At 35.3% G+C, this 18,041-nt stretch overlaps 3 protein-coding genes across 6 annotated transcripts; 1 reads left to right on the top strand and 2 right to left on the bottom strand.

Moving 5' to 3' along the window:
* Positions 1 to 686: 686 nt before the first annotated feature.
* LOC111465056 (putative dual specificity protein phosphatase DSP8) lies at positions 687 to 4,117 on the top strand. 4 transcript variants are annotated; one of them, XM_023109320.1, is made up of 8 exons: positions 687 to 817; positions 931 to 977; positions 1,199 to 1,439; positions 1,546 to 1,668; positions 2,231 to 2,324; positions 2,954 to 3,036; positions 3,128 to 3,217; positions 3,531 to 4,117. In XM_023109320.1, exons 1-8 carry the CDS (start codon positions 815 to 817, stop codon positions 3,918 to 3,920), a joined length of 1,071 nt encoding a protein of 356 aa, XP_022965088.1. In that variant the 5' UTR covers positions 687 to 814; the 3' UTR covers positions 3,921 to 4,117. The 4 variants fall into 4 exon arrangements, with proteins under 4 accessions (XP_022965088.1, XP_022965090.1, XP_022965091.1 ...); XM_023109322.1 differs by having other exon boundaries at positions 687 to 848; XM_023109323.1 differs by having other exon boundaries at positions 688 to 848; positions 931 to 961.
* LOC111465070 (palmitoyl-protein thioesterase 1-like) lies at positions 4,110 to 7,576 on the bottom strand. The gene is made up of 12 exons (XM_023109338.1): positions 7,370 to 7,576; positions 6,390 to 6,474; positions 6,229 to 6,280; positions 6,067 to 6,087; positions 5,941 to 5,994; positions 5,681 to 5,731; positions 5,507 to 5,569; positions 5,335 to 5,400; positions 5,041 to 5,079; positions 4,778 to 4,900; positions 4,565 to 4,657; positions 4,110 to 4,464 (listed from the first exon to the last, which is right to left on the bottom strand). The coding sequence occupies exons 1-12, from the start codon at positions 7,539 to 7,541 to the stop codon at positions 4,321 to 4,323; spliced, it is 963 nt and encodes a 320-aa protein (XP_022965106.1). The 5' UTR covers positions 7,542 to 7,576; the 3' UTR covers positions 4,110 to 4,320.
* Positions 7,577 to 8,412: 836 nt separating this feature from the next.
* Positions 8,413 to 12,630, bottom strand: LOC111465057 (nudix hydrolase 8-like). Its single transcript, XM_023109324.1, has 9 exons — positions 12,170 to 12,630; positions 11,673 to 11,953; positions 10,703 to 10,768; positions 10,395 to 10,532; positions 10,165 to 10,242; positions 10,007 to 10,057; positions 9,063 to 9,097; positions 8,873 to 8,981; positions 8,413 to 8,797 (listed from the first exon to the last, which is right to left on the bottom strand). The coding sequence occupies exons 1-9, from the start codon at positions 12,267 to 12,269 to the stop codon at positions 8,591 to 8,593; spliced, it is 1,065 nt and encodes a 354-aa protein (XP_022965092.1). The 5' UTR covers positions 12,270 to 12,630; the 3' UTR covers positions 8,413 to 8,590.
* Between the last annotated feature and the right edge of the window lie 5,411 nt (positions 12,631 to 18,041).

The following is an 18,041-nucleotide window of genomic DNA, read 5'->3' as shown; positions in this document are numbered from 1 at the left end:
AAGATTTTAGAATGAATTAATATATATACCCTCTCAATTCAAATTTATAATACCAGCTTATCATTACTTAATTTAATGGAGTGTAGAGGATTAGAATTAAAGATTTAATCTATTAAACTTAGTTTGACTATTAAACCTAAGTCAAACGTAAATTAAACTACGGAAGAACTTATAGTTTGGTCTGTCTAATTTGACAATTAGCTGACTGATCAATAATATCTTCAAAACATAAAACATAATCATAAAATCTAAACAGGTTTGCGTATATATAATTTTGAGTTTCAATATATATTATCGACCAACTTCGAACTACATTTTTGATTTTCTATCGTACTCGAATTAGAATCTCTAATTTTTTTTTTTATCGATGATACCTTAAAATTTATTATTATCGGGTATCTTGGAATAAAAAAGCAATAAATATTTTTTCAAATTGTTTTGAAATTTACAAATAATACTGAATTATAAAAAAAAAAAAATTCAGATTAATAATAGCATATTAATTCTATCATTAATTATCAAAGAAATCCAAATCCATCTAAACTTAATAACTTAATTATTAATATTGTGAATATTCAATGTGACGGCCTGTGAGTTATTGTTCCTGAATGCAAAACAACCTTCAAACACGTGGCCGTAAATCAATGAGCTGCCACACAATATTTCTGACCTTCCGTAACTTTAACATTACCATTCTGAACCAATTCGTCGATTCTTCTTACAGCATTTGCCGGAGTTCTTCTCTCTCTACCTTTCTCTCTCATCAGTCGGTTTCAAACAATGTTAAGCAAATGGTTGGCGTAGAATCCAATCCATGGTAGCCTGTCAAACTTCAACCAAAATCTAGGGTTCGTTTTCGAAGTATTTCGTCGATTTTTCCCAATTTTGTTCTTCCCCTAATCGATCGTCATTCGTGTTGACCAATCGCAGCTTCCATCGAGATATCATTTTCCGGCTGCCGGTGGGTGGGGACTTCTTTGAGAATTTCATTTTTCTGTATTTCTCTGTGGAGATCTTCTCCGATTATTCCATTTCTGGGATTTGGTTTAGGAATGAATGTTAGGTTTTCGCGATGGGGGAGGCTAATTGTTTGTGTATAATCATGCGTTTTGGTTGAAAATTTGGGGCAAACGGGTGTAGATTGCTGGTTTGTTTATGTGTTTGAGATATTATTCGATTTTATTGTAATTGATTTTAGGGGCTTTTTATTTGAGGCTATGTATATTGAGAAATTGAAGGAAGAGGAGTTGCAGAGTGGGGAAGAGGGGAATTCAGGTGTTATCGTTAGTAATTTGGAGAGCCAAAGCATTGTTAGGTCTGATGTGAAAAGGATCGTTGTTGGAGTTGGGGCTCGTGTTCTTTTCTACCCAACTTTGCTTTACAATGTTTTCAGAAATAAGCTTCAGACGGAGTTTCGATGGTGGGACAAGGTTGATGAGGTATATATCTTTGATCTTGACAGTTCTTCCTAACCCAGATGACAAAAGAATGCATAATTATCAGAGTGCAAGTAATATGCGTTGAAAATGCCGTTTGTTTCTTCAGTTTATATTGTTAGGTGCTGTTCCATTCCCTGCGGATGTTCCCTGTTTAAAGGAGGTTGGCGTTCGAGGAGTGATAACACTAAATGAGCCATATGAGACCTTGGTTCCTTCGACTCTATATCGTGTAAGTGTCTTTTTAATTTGCTTGTTCTGTACTAAATTCATTCTGTCTGATTCTTTGGAGTTGTGTTAAGTGGAGCTATGAAAGTGCTGCTTCAAACTAATTTGGGATCCTATTTGTTTGTATATAAGCCTATTTCTATCGCATTAACTTGGTGCCAACGGCTCAAGCCCACCGCTAGCCAATATTGTCATCTTTGGGCTTTCTCTTTCGGGATTCTTTTGAAGGTTTGTAAAACGCGTCTGCTAGGGAGAAGTTTCCACACCCTTATAAAGAATACTTATAATAAGGCGTTTGAGAGACTTCCAATGCCATTTTCGTACTACCTATAGGATTGCCATTATCATCCTTTCATAGTGAGTTATGGTTTTCTGTACACTTCTTTCCATGTTTGAATTTGGTCTATATTGGAAAATTGAAGTGCAAGTATCATCTGATATGAGGTTGTTTCAGTTGACATTTAATGACCTGTTACTGTTTCTTGACTTGACTATTGTAGGTTTTCTCCCTTGCCTACTTGTGCCATAAATTGATTTGAGAATGATTTTTGCTTTTACCATTGCAGGATCATGGAATTGATCATCTGACCATTCCGACTAGAGACTATTGCTTCGCACCTTTATTGAGTGACATTTGTGTTGCTGTAAATTTCATCCACAGTACGTATGTTCTGCTAAATTCTTTCTGCTTCCATCCTCAGGTTGCTTATTCCATTTTATTGCTTAATGAAAAGTTAGTAACGGCCCAAGCCCACCGCTAATAGATATTGTCCTCTTTGGCTTTCCATTTCGGGCTTCTCCCCAAGGTTTTTAAAACGAGTCTGATAGGGAGAGGTTTCCGCACCCTTAAAGAATGCTTTGTTCCCTTCTCCAACCGATGTGAGATCTCACAATCCACCCCCTTCGGTGCTAAATGTCCTCGTTGGCACTTGTTCCTCTCTCCAATCGATGTAGGATCTCACAATCCACCTCCCTTTGGGATCCAGCATCCTCGTAGGCACACCACCCAGTGTTCGGCTTTGATTCCATTTGTAATGGCCCAAGCCCTTTGCTAGCAGATATTGTCCTCTTTGGGCTTTCTCTCAAAGTTTTTAAAACGCGTTTGCTAGGGAGAGGTTTCCACACCCTTATAAAGAATGCTTCGTTCCCCTCTCCAACAAATGTGGGATCTCACAATAGTAGTCTATGTTCATTAAATGAGAATATGTGCAACCTTCAAGTTTATGGTGTCAAATAAACTTTTTCTTAATGAATAATTTCATTTTTTTGATCATATGCTGCTATCAAAGAAAATGCATCGCATGGACAGACTACTTATGTTCATTGTAAAGCTGGACGCGGGCGTAGCACAACCATTGTTATTTGCTATTTGGTAAGTCTTTGTATGCAAATAAAATAACCTTTATTCTTAAATTTAAAATCAAGAAGCCTTCGCTTTTCTGAGACTTTATGGTGGTGTACAGGTGCAATACAAGCAAATGACGCCAGAAGAAGCTTATAAACATGTGAAGTCAATCAGGCCAAGGGTGCTTTTAGCACCATCACAGTGGCAGGTATTACTGCAATCCTATTTGCCTTCTTCCTTTCTCTTCCTTCTTTTTAGTTCGAAATATTACATTGTTTATATGAAAGAATTACCTTCCACGTTTTGAGCTCATCTCATTGTTTCTACGGTTTGATTTCAAATACATTGATGTTATATGCTTTTCATTTATTGCCCCTTTCTACCTTATAGCTTTTTACCTTTCTGGGACTTTTCATTATGATGAATTCTGCGTTTTAAGTAGTGAACTTGGTTTTCATCCCGGTTTGGACTCGATGACAATTCTTAGTACATGCATGTTGATTGACAGTTTCTATTCGCAGGCTGCCCTGGAATTCTACCGCCTGATTGTGCAGAAGGATGATTCCTTGTGCCACATAGATGATTTTGGAAAGAAAGTATCAGATTCAGCGCATGATCTTATTGCATTTGATGATAGTTCTGTAGTTGTTGTAAGAGAATCCGATCTTGATGGATATGACGAAAGTAGCAGCCAAAGTGAAATGGGTGATATCTGGGCAGATTTAAGTGTAGTTTGCAGGGTTCGTGTTGCTGGTCAGGCAGCCCTCACAAGATTCTCTTGTTTGTTGCTCAGCTATCGAGCAAAACACCATAGCCAGGAGATTAAAGGAGATGATCCAGGCGTCAGGAAGGGCTGTTCACTCAGTGCTACTCATTTGGAAGGGTTCAGTGTGGACATTCATGTCTATTAAACCAACTCAGAGGTCACAACTTTTCTGAACTCGCCTCATATGTATATATATATATGTATGATAAAATATAGCTAAATATGTAGCAGGCAGAATTGAAATTGTTAATATATTCCTGTAAGTGAGATTGTACTGTCCAATATGTTCTCATTCTGAAAGCATTAATGCAATTCTCATGTTTCATACATCGACTTTTTTCATTGAACATCGATTCGTCTCTTGGAATATATAGGATATCTACTTTTATTTTTTCCTTAACTTTCTGGAAAATAGGCTTGCATAGTTGATGAGGATTTAAGGAACTTTGTTTTGTGAACTATCTTACTCTTTTCTTTACTGGTGCTTTGCTCTTGTTTAATCAATACTATGGTGTTCGTTGACTTTCCGAGATCCATCCGAGTCTTTATCCTTGTAAGTATGGAATCACATACTTTCTCATGTCACTATTGGAAATTTTAATATGTTCCCCATCCACTCTTATGTATTTCACTCTTCCAGCTTCATCCAAGGTTTTCAGACCAATCCAGTCTTCAATGTAGAGTTTTGTCTGCAGAAATCAAGCAGAAGTGATCATATTGTCGTAAGTACTAGTTATGTTGGATGTTTTTGATGTCATTAGTTCAATTTATTTCAATTTATGTTGATACCTGTTGTGGAGGTATAGTTGAATTAAATGCTCCATCCGAGTACTGACCGAACCAGGAGGTTTCCTTGGGGACCAAAATAGCGTCCTGCTTGAACTGGACCACAAAAAATGATAGCATAGGAGGAGTTTTTGATTAGCTGTTTTTTCATATGGCTATAAAGAAACAGAGCTTCAAGATGTCTTTGACTGAAAGTAAAGCCCCTTTCAAACCTACCATAATTAGCACCAAGTTTTGTAGGCTACTGAATCTTTCCTTGTACGTTGAATTCCTCGCTTGTGGGCGTTCGTTGTTGAGCTTTGGAAGAAACTTACATTTCTCCAAATACTTCGGGATAGCCTGGAAGTAAAAGCTTACACGAACAAGTCAATTGAAGCTTCGTTTTTGTGATGAGAAACAATGTCTGTGAAAACGTGAAGGTTTGTGGTCGGGACGATCAAATGAAGAAAACGAAACTAGCTTTAGGAAGTAGTGCTCACGTTTGGTAATTTGAGATAACCACTGGGAGCTAGATGATCCTGTGACATTGAACAGAGAAGGAAACAGCCATAATGAATGTCATGGCATGTCTAAAATGGAAAAACAAAGCCGTAACCCCGAGGTCTATCGCTAGCAGATATTGTCCTCTTTGGGATTTCCCTTTTAGGCTTTCCCCTTAAGGTTTTTAAACGCGTCTACTAGGGAGAGGTTTCTACACCCTTATAAAAAGTGTTTTGTTTCCCTCCCCAACCGATGTGGAATCTCACAGAAACTATAAGTGGGCAGAGTTATACTTGAACGTAGTCGCTGTAGATGTCTGACTTAATGAGTTTATCTACAAGGTGACATAAAATGGCCGTCTGCAGAAACCGAAATTCAGTTCAATAAGGACCTTCCTACTTAGTATTTGAATTCCTCAAAACAAAAATCCCGAAACTGAAGATGAAAGGATAATTCAAAACTTACACCACAAAGAGGAACAGAAGCAATACCAGCATGAGGACCTCCTAGAGATATAAAGTTCTTAACCTTTAGACGCAGAGTAAGGCAAGAACATGAACAGTGAGGAAATATATAGACATAAACAGAATTCTCAAACAAAATCTAAAGACTAGAAAAAGATCTTAAACAGTTTCTCACTGGTGGTCCTCCGTCACATAACTCGATCACTCCTCGGCCGACCAAGTTACCCTGTTCAGCCAAACGAAATTATGCTTAGCAATCTTTTCCATGCTTGCTTGCTTTCCGCTTAGATTGTACCGAAAAAGGTTTCATTCTAATGGAGATATTGGTACATAATAAAGCGTTTTTCAAGTTATGAATAAATACTTGATTAGGTAAAGACAAGGTTGCATTGGATTCATGTCTTTAAAGATGTGAATCTCGTAACCGATAATCACCTGGGAGAGACCGACTATATTGTAACCTTTTTTCAACTCCTCCATTTCCTTCACCTGCATTTGTCATACCCAATCAGTCAAACATCTTTAGATGAGGTAATAAAGGAGCCATGGGGACTTTCGCACCTTGTCACAAATAAGTCCAGCCTGAACGTAGAAGAAAACTTCCGTTAGAATGAGAACTATTGATGAATTACCACGCATACAACAAAAATATAATTTGGGTTGGGTATACCACATTTAATCTATAATGGGGAGACCCCGGGATAAGTTTCGATAAGGTCTTACCTGTTTCTCGAGGGGCATAAACCAAGAATCCCACACCCCATTGCCAACTTCACTGGTAGAATTAGCAATTGAAAGTCATTGTCAAAAAGTAGCTATAAATTTTAAGATTTACATGAAAAACCAGCAGGAAAAATGGAAAGATGGGTGCTGTATGAACATACAGGCAATATCCTTCAACACCAGAATAGTTGATCAGTAGTTGTGTGAAGTTTTTAGGCCCTTGATGTGAGCACTGGCTTCCTAAACCTGCCATGATGAAAAAATGAAGGAATTCCAGAGCATTTATGACGTATTATATTCTCTGGTATGCAGGAACAATGGCGCTATCGGTATGATTAGAGATGTCCATTTAATCTGCGTAAAATTTCGGTTGACATGGAGAATGGAGTAGAGTGCATGGAGTCTTCTTTTTGTTGGCTAAATGGGAACGGATATGAGGTTGATTATTTCTTTATTGTTATTATTAAAGTATTAAGTTCTTTAAATCTATGTTGTAGTATTAGAATTTTAATTTTTAGAAATTATGTTGGTCAAGCATCTTTTATAATATTTTTTATATAGACAATTTTTAAATAAATGATCCGAACAACTCAAATCTACCAATTCAATGTTTATAGCTAGATTCATTATATAATAAGAGTTGCTTGGATTTTACTACCCGAAAATTAGATTTATTGTAGAAAATGTCTCACTCGACCCATCTCAATCCATCAACACTCGTACTCTATCTACATTGTATAACTAAGCCAAAGGAAAGTCAACAATACGCAATGATCAAAAAACTTACAAGAACATGGATATCATTCCACAAACCGATGCATATCCATGGAAGCTCCCCTTATCGAGGGGGCAATCCATAACTTACTAAACCAAAAACCATCTCGGAATGCTCCACAAAACTTTAGGAACAACGGAATGCTACACAAAACTTTAGGAACAACGAATCTTCATAAAGATATGATATTATCCACTTTGAACATAAATCTTAAGATCTCATTCTAGTAGAGATAATGTCCCCTTACTTATCTACCCACAATCTTTTATGAGCATAAACTCTCGTCACCACAAACAATCGAGAAACGAAGAATCAAACAAGAAGTCGAGTTAAAAACAAAGAGAGGGATAGTAGATTAGATGTTACCATGGAGCACAATGAAGGGCAACGAAAGAGAACCCGGAATCGCAGCGAAAACGAGAGCCAAAGAGAAAAAGGGCATTAAAGAGGGAGCAGCCATGGGGAAGAAGAAGCTGAGAAAACAGAGAGCTTGAGAAATCAACAATGGCGTATGAAAAGGGAAGATGGTGACTCGCATTTAGTGGGTTATGGGTGATATGTTAAAAAGGTGTGGCAGGCGGTGCGGCCATTTATTGGGTGCTAGTGGCAATGACATTGGCATTGTGACAAGTTTTCTAATATTAGATTAGACACTTAGCCTATGACAAGTTTTAAGCATAAACGGTCAGATCCACGTTGGTTGGAGAGGGATAAAAGAATTTTATATAAGAGTGAAAATCGACATGTTTTAAAATTGTGAGACTGACGATAATGTGTAACTGAGCCGAAACTTGAATAGTAACATAAACTCTCATGATTCATAAAAAAACATACAATGATTCATGATTAAAGTTGTTGTAACGGATCGAACCCGGGTCATTCGGGTGATAGGCAAGAATATACACCACTATACTACAACAACCATTCTTATAGCATATGCAACAATTTTTACGAGAGGAGTCATGTTGGCCACTATGCAACAATTCTTACGAGAGGAGTCAAGCCAACATGACTGGCGTCACAACTATGCTACAACAACTCAGCCTCTAGCTACGTGCAACGATTTTTATGAAATGAGTCAAGCCGCTTGGCTTTTATGGTTAGATTAGACAATACTTAACCATTTTCGAGTCGAGCTATAGCGACAAGTTAAAACTGTTAAACTCAATAAATCATCCAAACAAATTACTAACATCAAACAAACCACAAAACAAGTAAGAATTGCTTATTTTCTTCCCTCGAATTCTCCGAATTTTGCCCTAATAAAAGTATGGTTTAACTCGACTCCAAAAATTGAGAAAAACAAAACCAGTTGACCAAAATGTGTCAAACTAGTCCAATTGAACTCGTCGAGCTGGTTTCCTTGAACCGGTTCGACTACGTCTAAACGCGTGCCTCCCGTGAGCAGATTCACATGAAATCCCTTTGGAATAGATTTATGAAACTCAAATAACAGTTCTTTTTGTTTATTTATAATCAGCCATGTACAAAAAAAGCACACCTAATTGTGCTAATAACATAATGATATATACTCTGCTAAATCAGCTATGAACATAATGGCAATGAGCAGGCCAGGTTGTGTTCCCTTCAGTTTCCAGCACAGTTTAGATCCTCCCCGTCGACGATATTGTAATACAGTGACGAAAGTTTACCGTCGAACTTCGAGACGAGTTGATGAACGTTCAAGCCACAATAATATTTATCGAGTCGAGCAATGCAAATGTCGATAATCTTCTTAAACATCACATCTTCTTTTACATGGGATTGCTCCACAAATTCAGCTAAAGGCATCCACTGAATTACCACAAATTCAGCTTTCAATGTAGAACAGCATAGGATTGATTATTCTTTGAGTTCTAGAAAATTTACCTTTGCTGCTTGAATTTCGAAATCGTCGACGATTATCTGGGTCGATAAGGGTCTAAGCATGCAGACGAAGAACAAATCCGACTTCTCAAACGCTATGTTGTGAGCATGCCTGGATTAATGGAGGAGAACGATGTTAGATCTCGTTGACTCGGTTTCGACAAGATGAATGAAGAAAATCACATGGTTTTACCTGAAAGCTATTACTTCAACAAACTCAGTGTCAATCTGCAAAACAGAGCATAGAGAATCCGAGGAATGGCTAAGCTAAGTGTAACAGCCCAAGTCTACTTGTTTGCTTTGGCCCGTCACGTATCGTCGTTAGCCTCACGGTTTTAAAACGCGTCTGCTAGGGAGAGGTTTCTACACCTTTATAAAAATGTTTCGTTCTCCTCTCCAACCGATGTGGGATCTCACAATCCACCCCCTTTGGGGGCTCAGCGTCCTTGCTGGCACATCGCCCGATATTTGACTCTGATACTATTTGTAACAGTCCAAGCACACCGCTAACAGTATTATCTGCTTTGACCATTACATATCGTTGTCAGCCTCACAATTTTAAAACGTGTCTGTTAGGGAGAGGTTTCCACACCCTTATAAGGAATGCTTCGTTCTCCTCTCTAACCGACGTGGGATCTCACAATCCACTTTTGGGGGCTCACCGCCCGGTATTTGGCTCTGGTAGCATTTGTAACAGCCCAAGTCCACCGCTAGTAGAAATTGTCCACTTTCGCTCGTTATTTACCACCGTTAGTCTCACGGTTTTAAAACGCGTTTGCTAGGCTAAGGTTTCCACAACTTTATAAGAATTGTTTTGTCCTCCTCTCTAACGGATGTATGATCCCACAATCCACCCCCCTTGGGGACTCAACGTCCTCACTGGCACATCGCCCGGTGTTTGGCTTTAGTACCATTTGTAATAGCCCAAGCCCACCGCTAGTAGATATTGTCCACTTTGGCTCGTTACCTACCACCGTCAGTCTCACGGTTTTAAAACGTCTGCTAGGGAGAGGTTTCTACACCCTTATAAGAAATGTTTCGTTCTCCTCTCCAACCGATGCGATTGATGATCTCTAAAGTTTAGATTCTTTGTTGGAATTTGCATTCATGATGAAAGGTTTGACAGAAAATACTTACACCAGTTTCCTCCTTAACTTCTCTAGCAACTCCTGTATAGATCTCTTCCTTCTGATAAACACGAAAAGTTTCAAAAGAGTTGATAAAAAGAAGAAAAAAAGAATCTCTAAATCTAACACGTACAATCGAGACGATGAACCGAGCGGAAAGCCACGTACCTCAACGATGAAACCGGTTGGTATCTTCCAAAAATTAGTGAATTGTGGAGAACAGTATTTTTCTTGCACAACCAGGACCTGTTGCCAATGACCAGCTAATTACATATGTTTAGTCTTTTTACATGAATGTCGAAAACAATTGTTGTGTGATCGGCTAGAATTTGTCGTAAACGACGAGTCGAGAAAATAGAACAACCTTATGCTATAGAGATCTAAGGATTGTGATATACCTCGTTTTTGTCATTGATGACGAATCCTCCGACCCCGACGTGATGAGAAGCATTTGCAGGAAGCATGCAGGGTCCATCGGGTATCCAATAAGTTAACATCAAGTAACCCGGCTCAGCATGATGGTATTGAAATCCTGCCTGTGATCCAAATAACCAGTCCAAGAGGAACATGCTAAGCAAACATATAAACATTCTCCTCGCTTCGAGCGAATCGGACTCTATTAAAATGAAATAACGATAGGATTCACTGAAGTCCGAGTAGAGTAAAGAAGGGTAAGCTATTAATCGGGTTTAGATACGAACATTACCTTTATGGCAATCGGAACAAGCTCGGACTGTTCGACTAGCAATTTAAGCCAAACTCCCTTCTTTCCCTGCAGCAGAAGAGATTCTCAGTATACTATCCTCACTGAATATGTAGTAGTTTATGCCTCTCTATTGCACCTGAAATATGGAACTACATTGAATTGGACAAGAAAACCAAGGTGTCAAACATATGTTTGGTGCGGTTAAGAAACTTTTGTGAACTTTGAGGTTTCTACATGACATCAACGTTGCGAAAATCTGTAACAGCCCAAGCTCACTACTAACAGATATTGTCCGCTTTGACCCGTTACATATCGCAATCAGCCTCACAGTTTTAAAATGCATTTGCTTGGGAGAATTTTCCACACACTTATAAGAAATGCTTCGTTCTCCTCTCCAACCGATGTGGGATCTCACAATCCACATCTCTTGGGGGCCCAGCGTCCTTGCTGGCACACTGCTCGGTGTCTGGCTCTGATACCATTTGTAACAACCCAAGCCCACCGCTAACAAATATTGTCTGCTTTGACCCGTTACGAATCGCCGTCAACCTCACGGTTTTAAAACGCGTATGTTAGGGAGAGGTTTCCACACTCTTACAAGGAATGTTTCGTTCCCCTCTCCGACCGATATGAGATCTCATAATCCACCCCCTTGAGGGCCAGCGTCCTCACTGGTACACCGCCTGGTGTCTGGCTCTGATACCATTTGTAACAATCCAAGCCCACCACTAACAAATATTATCCGGTTTGACCCGTTACATATCATCTTCAACCTCACAGTTTTAAAACACGTCTCATAGGGAAAGGTTTCCATACCCTTATAAGGAATGTTCCGTTCCTCTCTCCAACCGACGTGGAATCTCACAAATACAATTTTCAAACGAGCAAATTATATATGGTTCAAGCAAAGGCATCACTTAAATCATTAGTGGAAATATAAACATGAAACATGACATACAGAAATCTTTACCTTCTTTTTCCAATGAGACAGAGAGAAACGAAGATTCGACGAAAAGACGATCGGATTCGAAGGTAATCCATTTGGATCAATAACAATTCCATCATATTGATCATCAGCAGCATCTAACAATCTACTATCTCTTGAAAACAGCTTAGAACTCAATCCATTTGTTCCATTTATCTTATGAGTAAAAGCTTCAGCTGCTAGTTTTTCTTGGCTAATTGAACTCACACCTCCACTACAAGATGCTTTGTTTGGAACTCTTGAATAAGAAGCCCTGAAAAATCTACCTAAACACAGAACCAAATTTCAACAGAGAACACAACATCATTAATCTTTCCAAATGAATCCAACGTCCAAAAACAGCAAAACCACAGAACAAAAATGTTTGGTCCACAAAACATCTGCCAATTTTCGAGGAATCCAACACTAAATGTAGAAGAAAGATACAATCAAACACAACATATCAAGAATTCAAACTTTCCCAACACATCAAGGGAGTATACCTTTGCAAGAAGAACACCTAGAAAACCGCTCAACTTGGTGCTTAAGGCTGGAAAACGGGGAAGAAACCGCTGTTCTTGGCTCCAACAACGACATCTCCATTAATGGCGATCGAAAAAACACACAAAAATCTCAAAAACCCCTCAAAATCCGAAGTGGGTTTTCAGGAAAACTTGATAAACAAAACCCTTGACCTTAAATCGAAGAGGAAAGAGAAGAATAATGCGAAGAATCCCTTAGAAAAGATCGAAATTCGGAGGGAACAAGGGGGAATTCGCACATTTTACATAGTGGGGTGAAGGGATTTAGAGTATTAAGAGTAAAAATAGCGATGGAATTTGGAGAGGAAACAACGTTATGGGGCCAGATTTGAACAAAGCGACAGCGGCATTGAAGTGACAGATATGCGATCGCATAACGTGTGGTATTGGGGGTTTTGGTGGGGTATTTGAAAACGATACTGAAATCGATTCCAGCGATCGTTTTGGCAGATTAGGATTCGTGAATTGTTTAAAAATGGATATCCAATTCACATGAAATTCATGCTTCCTTATAATATCCTACTTGACACCATCACGTCCGTTGGATAACGGACCGAAAATAATTATAATTAGTTATAAAATATATCTCAATACGGATTAAATTAATAAAAATATATTAAAATATAACAATATTCGGGAAATATGTTTTGTGGTATAATTATAATCCGTTATGAAATATATCTTATATATCGATATACTTGAAAAAAAAATTGTAGGCTAAATTAATAAATATATATTAAAATATAAGAAATATGTTTTTGGGGTATAATTGTAATTAGTTATGAAATATATATATTAAATATTTGTAATCGGATAATATATTTTTCATTAAGTATATTTTATATTTATTTTTAAAATTTTGTTATTGAGATATTTTGTATATTTTATCTTATTTTAGTTAGTAGTATATTTTCTTTTATCTGTAGGAGTTAGTTGATGGTTTGTATCTTATTTAAACGTTGTGAACATTAATGAAAATTACAGTTCGATCCTTCTTAAATTTTGTATCAATTTAAAGGGAGCATTAACACTTTTACCTTTAAAAAAAATGTTTTAAAAAATTATTACTATATAAACTACAACTCACCGATTATATTTAAACTTTTTAATATTACCTTTGAAAGTTGATAAACATTTTTAAAATGCGATACTAATGATAAATGTATTTTATAATTTTTAAAAAAATTTAAAAAGTATTAATGAAACTTTTAAAAACTCGAAAATATTTTTAATTCTTTAGAAAGTTAAAAGGTATTTTTAAAATAAATTATTTTATCGTTTATTTTTTTGGCATGTTTAGTAAAAAAAATCCAAATGGTTTTGTTCTCGAGCCATTTTTAGGTCATTTTTCGCAGGGGTATCGATCAATGACTTCTTTTTTTTGTCATTTTTCAAACGAGTGTCATCGGGACGTTTAGATAAACTTCTTTTTCGTTTTAGTCTCTCGCTATATTCACTAAAGATTGTATCAAGACTGAAACGACGAGAAAAAAAAAAACCAATAATCATATATATAAGATCTTACAACTCAAACCTTAACACGAAAATTCTAATCGAGTTATTTAAAGCATTAAACTAAAACGATGAGTTAGAATGAATATGTTTCGACATTATTTAGTTCATTAAAATATAAAATAAACAAGAAGAATCATCCTTGAAAAGAGTGGAACTCCAAGGCATATTAGATGGCCACAAAAATGGATAAGGTAATATGCATTGGTTAGGTTATCCTTGTCAGCATACATTTGGAATGTTACAAATGGCCAATAAATTAAGTAACACGTTGGAGTAGCTTTTTAAGTGCTTTGAAAGTTATTTTAAGAGTGAAAGAAAAGTTCTCGAAAATTTAGAAGCTAGTGGGGAATGACCCTAATAACGTTAACGATTTGTTTTTATATCGTTATATACACTATATAAATCAAATCACGATGATCAAGTTTCACATTTATACACATAATTGTACGAGTGGCCAGCTAAGGATGTTGGTGGGTTAGATTGGATTGAGTTAGCATTTTTTTTGGTTCAGAATTGTTCGTATTGTTTATTCAAATTTTTATTTTTTAAATATCTATTTATTTAAGATTTATAATTCAATTTAAATATATATTTTAAAAAATTATCCTTAATTATAAAATTAAATAAAAATAAAATAAATATATGTATATACATTTATATAGTAACAAAATAAATAAATAAATAAATAAAACTAATAATAAATTCACGTTGGTTCGGTGAACCAACTTAACCCATAAATTTTTTATTTATTTGAATTCTGACAAACTTAAGTAAGTTCATAGTCCAACTCAAACTATACATATCGGGTTGTGTTGATCAGGTTTTTTTAGACGTTGGATTTTTTTTAACACCCTTATGACCCACTTTGATGTGTCAGCTTAGTTTTCTTCATCGGATCACTTACATAATGTTTAGCTTTCTAAAATATGGACGGTTCCTTTTCTCCCAAATCAATTAAAAAAAAAAATATGTCGTTGATCGAAATGCTATAAAATTGAATGGCTAGATTTGAATATTCGAAAGAATTAAATATATATATATATATTTGGTGACATATGGATCAAAATATAATAAGTTTAAAATATTGTATAGAGATGACATATAATAACATATTTATATATTATTTATTTGAATTGGAGGGTGACAAATTTAAAATAAAAATAAAAAATTCGAACTCATAAAATTAGGTCATTTTGATAAGAAAGTTAGTAGCACTCAATTTCTAATTTTAATGATGAAATTTTGAATATTGTTTAATAAGTTTTTAATGTGTAATAAAAAAATTTAAATTAAAATAATTGAGAGTGATTATTTATATCAATTCGGTACATCTTTGAATTCAGATTCAGCACATGATGGTCCCGGTATTTCTATGGACATGGTCAACTTACCTACTCTTCGTTTCTTAAGAGTGAAGACAATCTCCACAGACCAACACGAGTCTTTACAACATGATTTGTCCTCACTCACATGCATACTAGGAAATTTCCGAGAAATCACCCAAACATGAAATTGCTCAAAGTAAAGCTATGAAGTTTTTATGATTGAGCTACTAAACCTATCAACCCGCAACTCGAACCAAATTTTTAATTTCTAAAAAAATTCAGCCTAAACTGAATTTGGTAGTTTCTGAAACGTCCTCCCAAATGGAACGTAGCTAGCAAGAATAGAGTGACAACACATCTCTGATTGTTCTAACATCATTTACAAATGTTGAACATTCTTAATCATTTTAAAAGTTGAGTTGGGTTGGGTTGTAACCCGATGTTCAAGTTGGTCGAGTTTGTCAGGTCAACCCACAAACCGAATTGATTTTTTCAATTTTTCAAAAATTTAACCTAATAAAAAATATATATATAAATAAATAAATAATAATCCAACTCAACTTTAATGCGATAAATATGACACTGTTGTATAGTTTTTATACGTACATTCGTACATATGTATGTGTGTATATGTATCTATTATATATATATAATCAATTTTGTTTCTAATAATTTTTTAATAAAATTAATTCAACTATTGGTATAAATTTTAATTTATGTCTAATAAAATAAATTGAATTTAAGATAAATTTATAATTGTGAAATTTATGGATATTCATTAACTTAACGTTTAGCCCATGATATACATAGGCTTCCCCAATGTTTATTATGGGCCAAATTGCATTAAGGCCTTTTTCGAGGGGTAAATATTCAAATAGCTAAATTATTGAGGCAAAATTGGAAATTACATTTTTCATTTATGAATCATTTTATTTCAACCCATGGTTGATTAATTTGAAATTCAAATTCGATAATTGATAGTCTCGATAATCTCCTGCAATGTGACCATTATCCATATAAACCAATATGTGTTGTTCGTCCCCAAACCATATCCTACGATGAGAGGATTCACTTTTGTAGTGTTTGTGTAATGACTCATACCCAAGATTTGGAATTTAGATTTGACACTCGATGGTCACGATATTCCCTTCTGATATGGTCACGTTACTTACTCCTCGTTTCTAAGAGTGAAGATTATCCCACAGACCAACATGAATTCTGTAGTGTTTGTGTAATGACTCATACCCAAGATTTGGAATCTAGATTTGACACTCGATGGTCACGATATTCCCTTCTGATATGGTCACGTTACTTACTCCTCGTTTCTAAGAGTGAAGATTATCCCACAGACCAACATGAATTCTTCCAGTATGCTTTGTTTTCACTCATGTATATCAAGGAAATTTGTCCGTAGGTCACCCAACAAATAATTACTCCAAATAAAGCAGGCTTAGTTTTAAATTTCCAATCATTCAACACTCCCTTTTTGTAACAGTCTAAGTTCATCGCTAAAAAAATATTGTTCGTTGTATAGCTGTCAACCTCACGACTTTAAAACGTGTTTGTTAGAGAGAAGTTTTTATAAGGAATGTTTTGTTCCCCCCCAACCGATGTGGGATCTCATCAGCCCAAATCCACTGCTAACAAATATTATTCGCTTTGACTCGTTATGTATCGCCGTCAGCCTCACTTATATTCTTACAATCCATTTCATTCAAAAATAGTCTCAATTTATTCATTTATTCATTTATCACTTATCAGATAGTTACAATTTATAATCAATAAAAAACAATGACTTAAATTTTAGTATTTGAATTTATTTGTGGAATGAAGAAAACGAGATAGTTTAAAAGCAGGTTTTCGTATTATCGTTTATCCTATTTAGGAATTTACGTGCCAATTTTGACCATTTAAAGTCTTCCTATGAAATAATATATATCTAAACTAATTAAGTTGCGTTAATTTTAGATTGATTGAGAAAACTCAAATAATCGTATCCATTTAAATGTTAAACTTTCACCGGTAAATCTATGAGACTGAGTAAAAAAGAGATATATGAATGAATCGAGACCAATCATAAGAACTTGTTTGAAACAATTTTATGTTGGGAACCTCTTGAAATTTTTTCTAAAAAGCATGTGAGTGAAATATTAAAGTTCGAGACTAGGAGTTGGCTGGTAAGTAAGAAGACTTCTTAAGCCTATACTTTTGACACGATTTTTCTTAGAGCTCGAAACTTAAGAAGTCGATCTACTTTGACAAGCTCGAGCGTCTACAAGTCAACGAATAACCATGTAATTTATATTTATAAATGGGTCAAACTAAAAGTTTATTGTATGAAAAAGTCAAATGAGTCGAAAAGGGCACGTGAGTTATTGAAAAATTCTTCATTTATATCTTTGTTTGTGTGTTTGGTCAAATGAATTTGACATTTCCCTTTGTGGCGAAAATTATTAAATCTGATGACGTCCGACCAGCATAAGGCTTGTGTTTGGCTTGTGCCTCAAAAATTCAACCTTTCAAATGGTTCTCTAAATGACATTTTTGCCCCTCATCTCGACTGGCAAATTAAATCATAGTCTTAAGATCTCAGTTAGATGTCAAAATTATTCTATTCATAGAGTTATATGGTTGTCGAAAAATCAATAGTGTCAACTTTAAAATATGAATATTGAAATTAAAAGATTAGAAGTTTGAATCAAAATGTTAGAGATTCGAATCATTCCCCTTATATAAAAAAATAAAAAAAAGAACGATAAAAAATTAAGAAAAGGTTTGTTTTTTTCAAATAAATTTAACCCAAAAAAATTAAGAAAATTCATTTTACTCTTTTGAGTGTTAGAATTAATAGTTAAGATTAATTTAATTTAACTTATGAAATTAATCTAATTTATCATAATATTTGTGTCAAGAATTGCAAATTTTTTTGCGAAATTTGAATTTGAATTTCCCTGGGGATTTTTTTTTTTTTTTTTTTTTTTTTTTTAAAAAAA

The sequence above is a fragment of the Cucurbita maxima genome, unplaced genomic scaffold (genome assembly GCF_002738345.1).
Source record: "Cucurbita maxima cultivar Rimu unplaced genomic scaffold, Cmax_1.0 Cma_Scf00028, whole genome shotgun sequence".
NCBI lineage: Eukaryota > Viridiplantae > Streptophyta > Magnoliopsida > Cucurbitales > Cucurbitaceae > Cucurbita > Cucurbita maxima.
The sequence above is the reverse complement of the archived record's forward strand: the minus strand, read 5'-3'. Positions and strand labels throughout refer to the sequence as shown.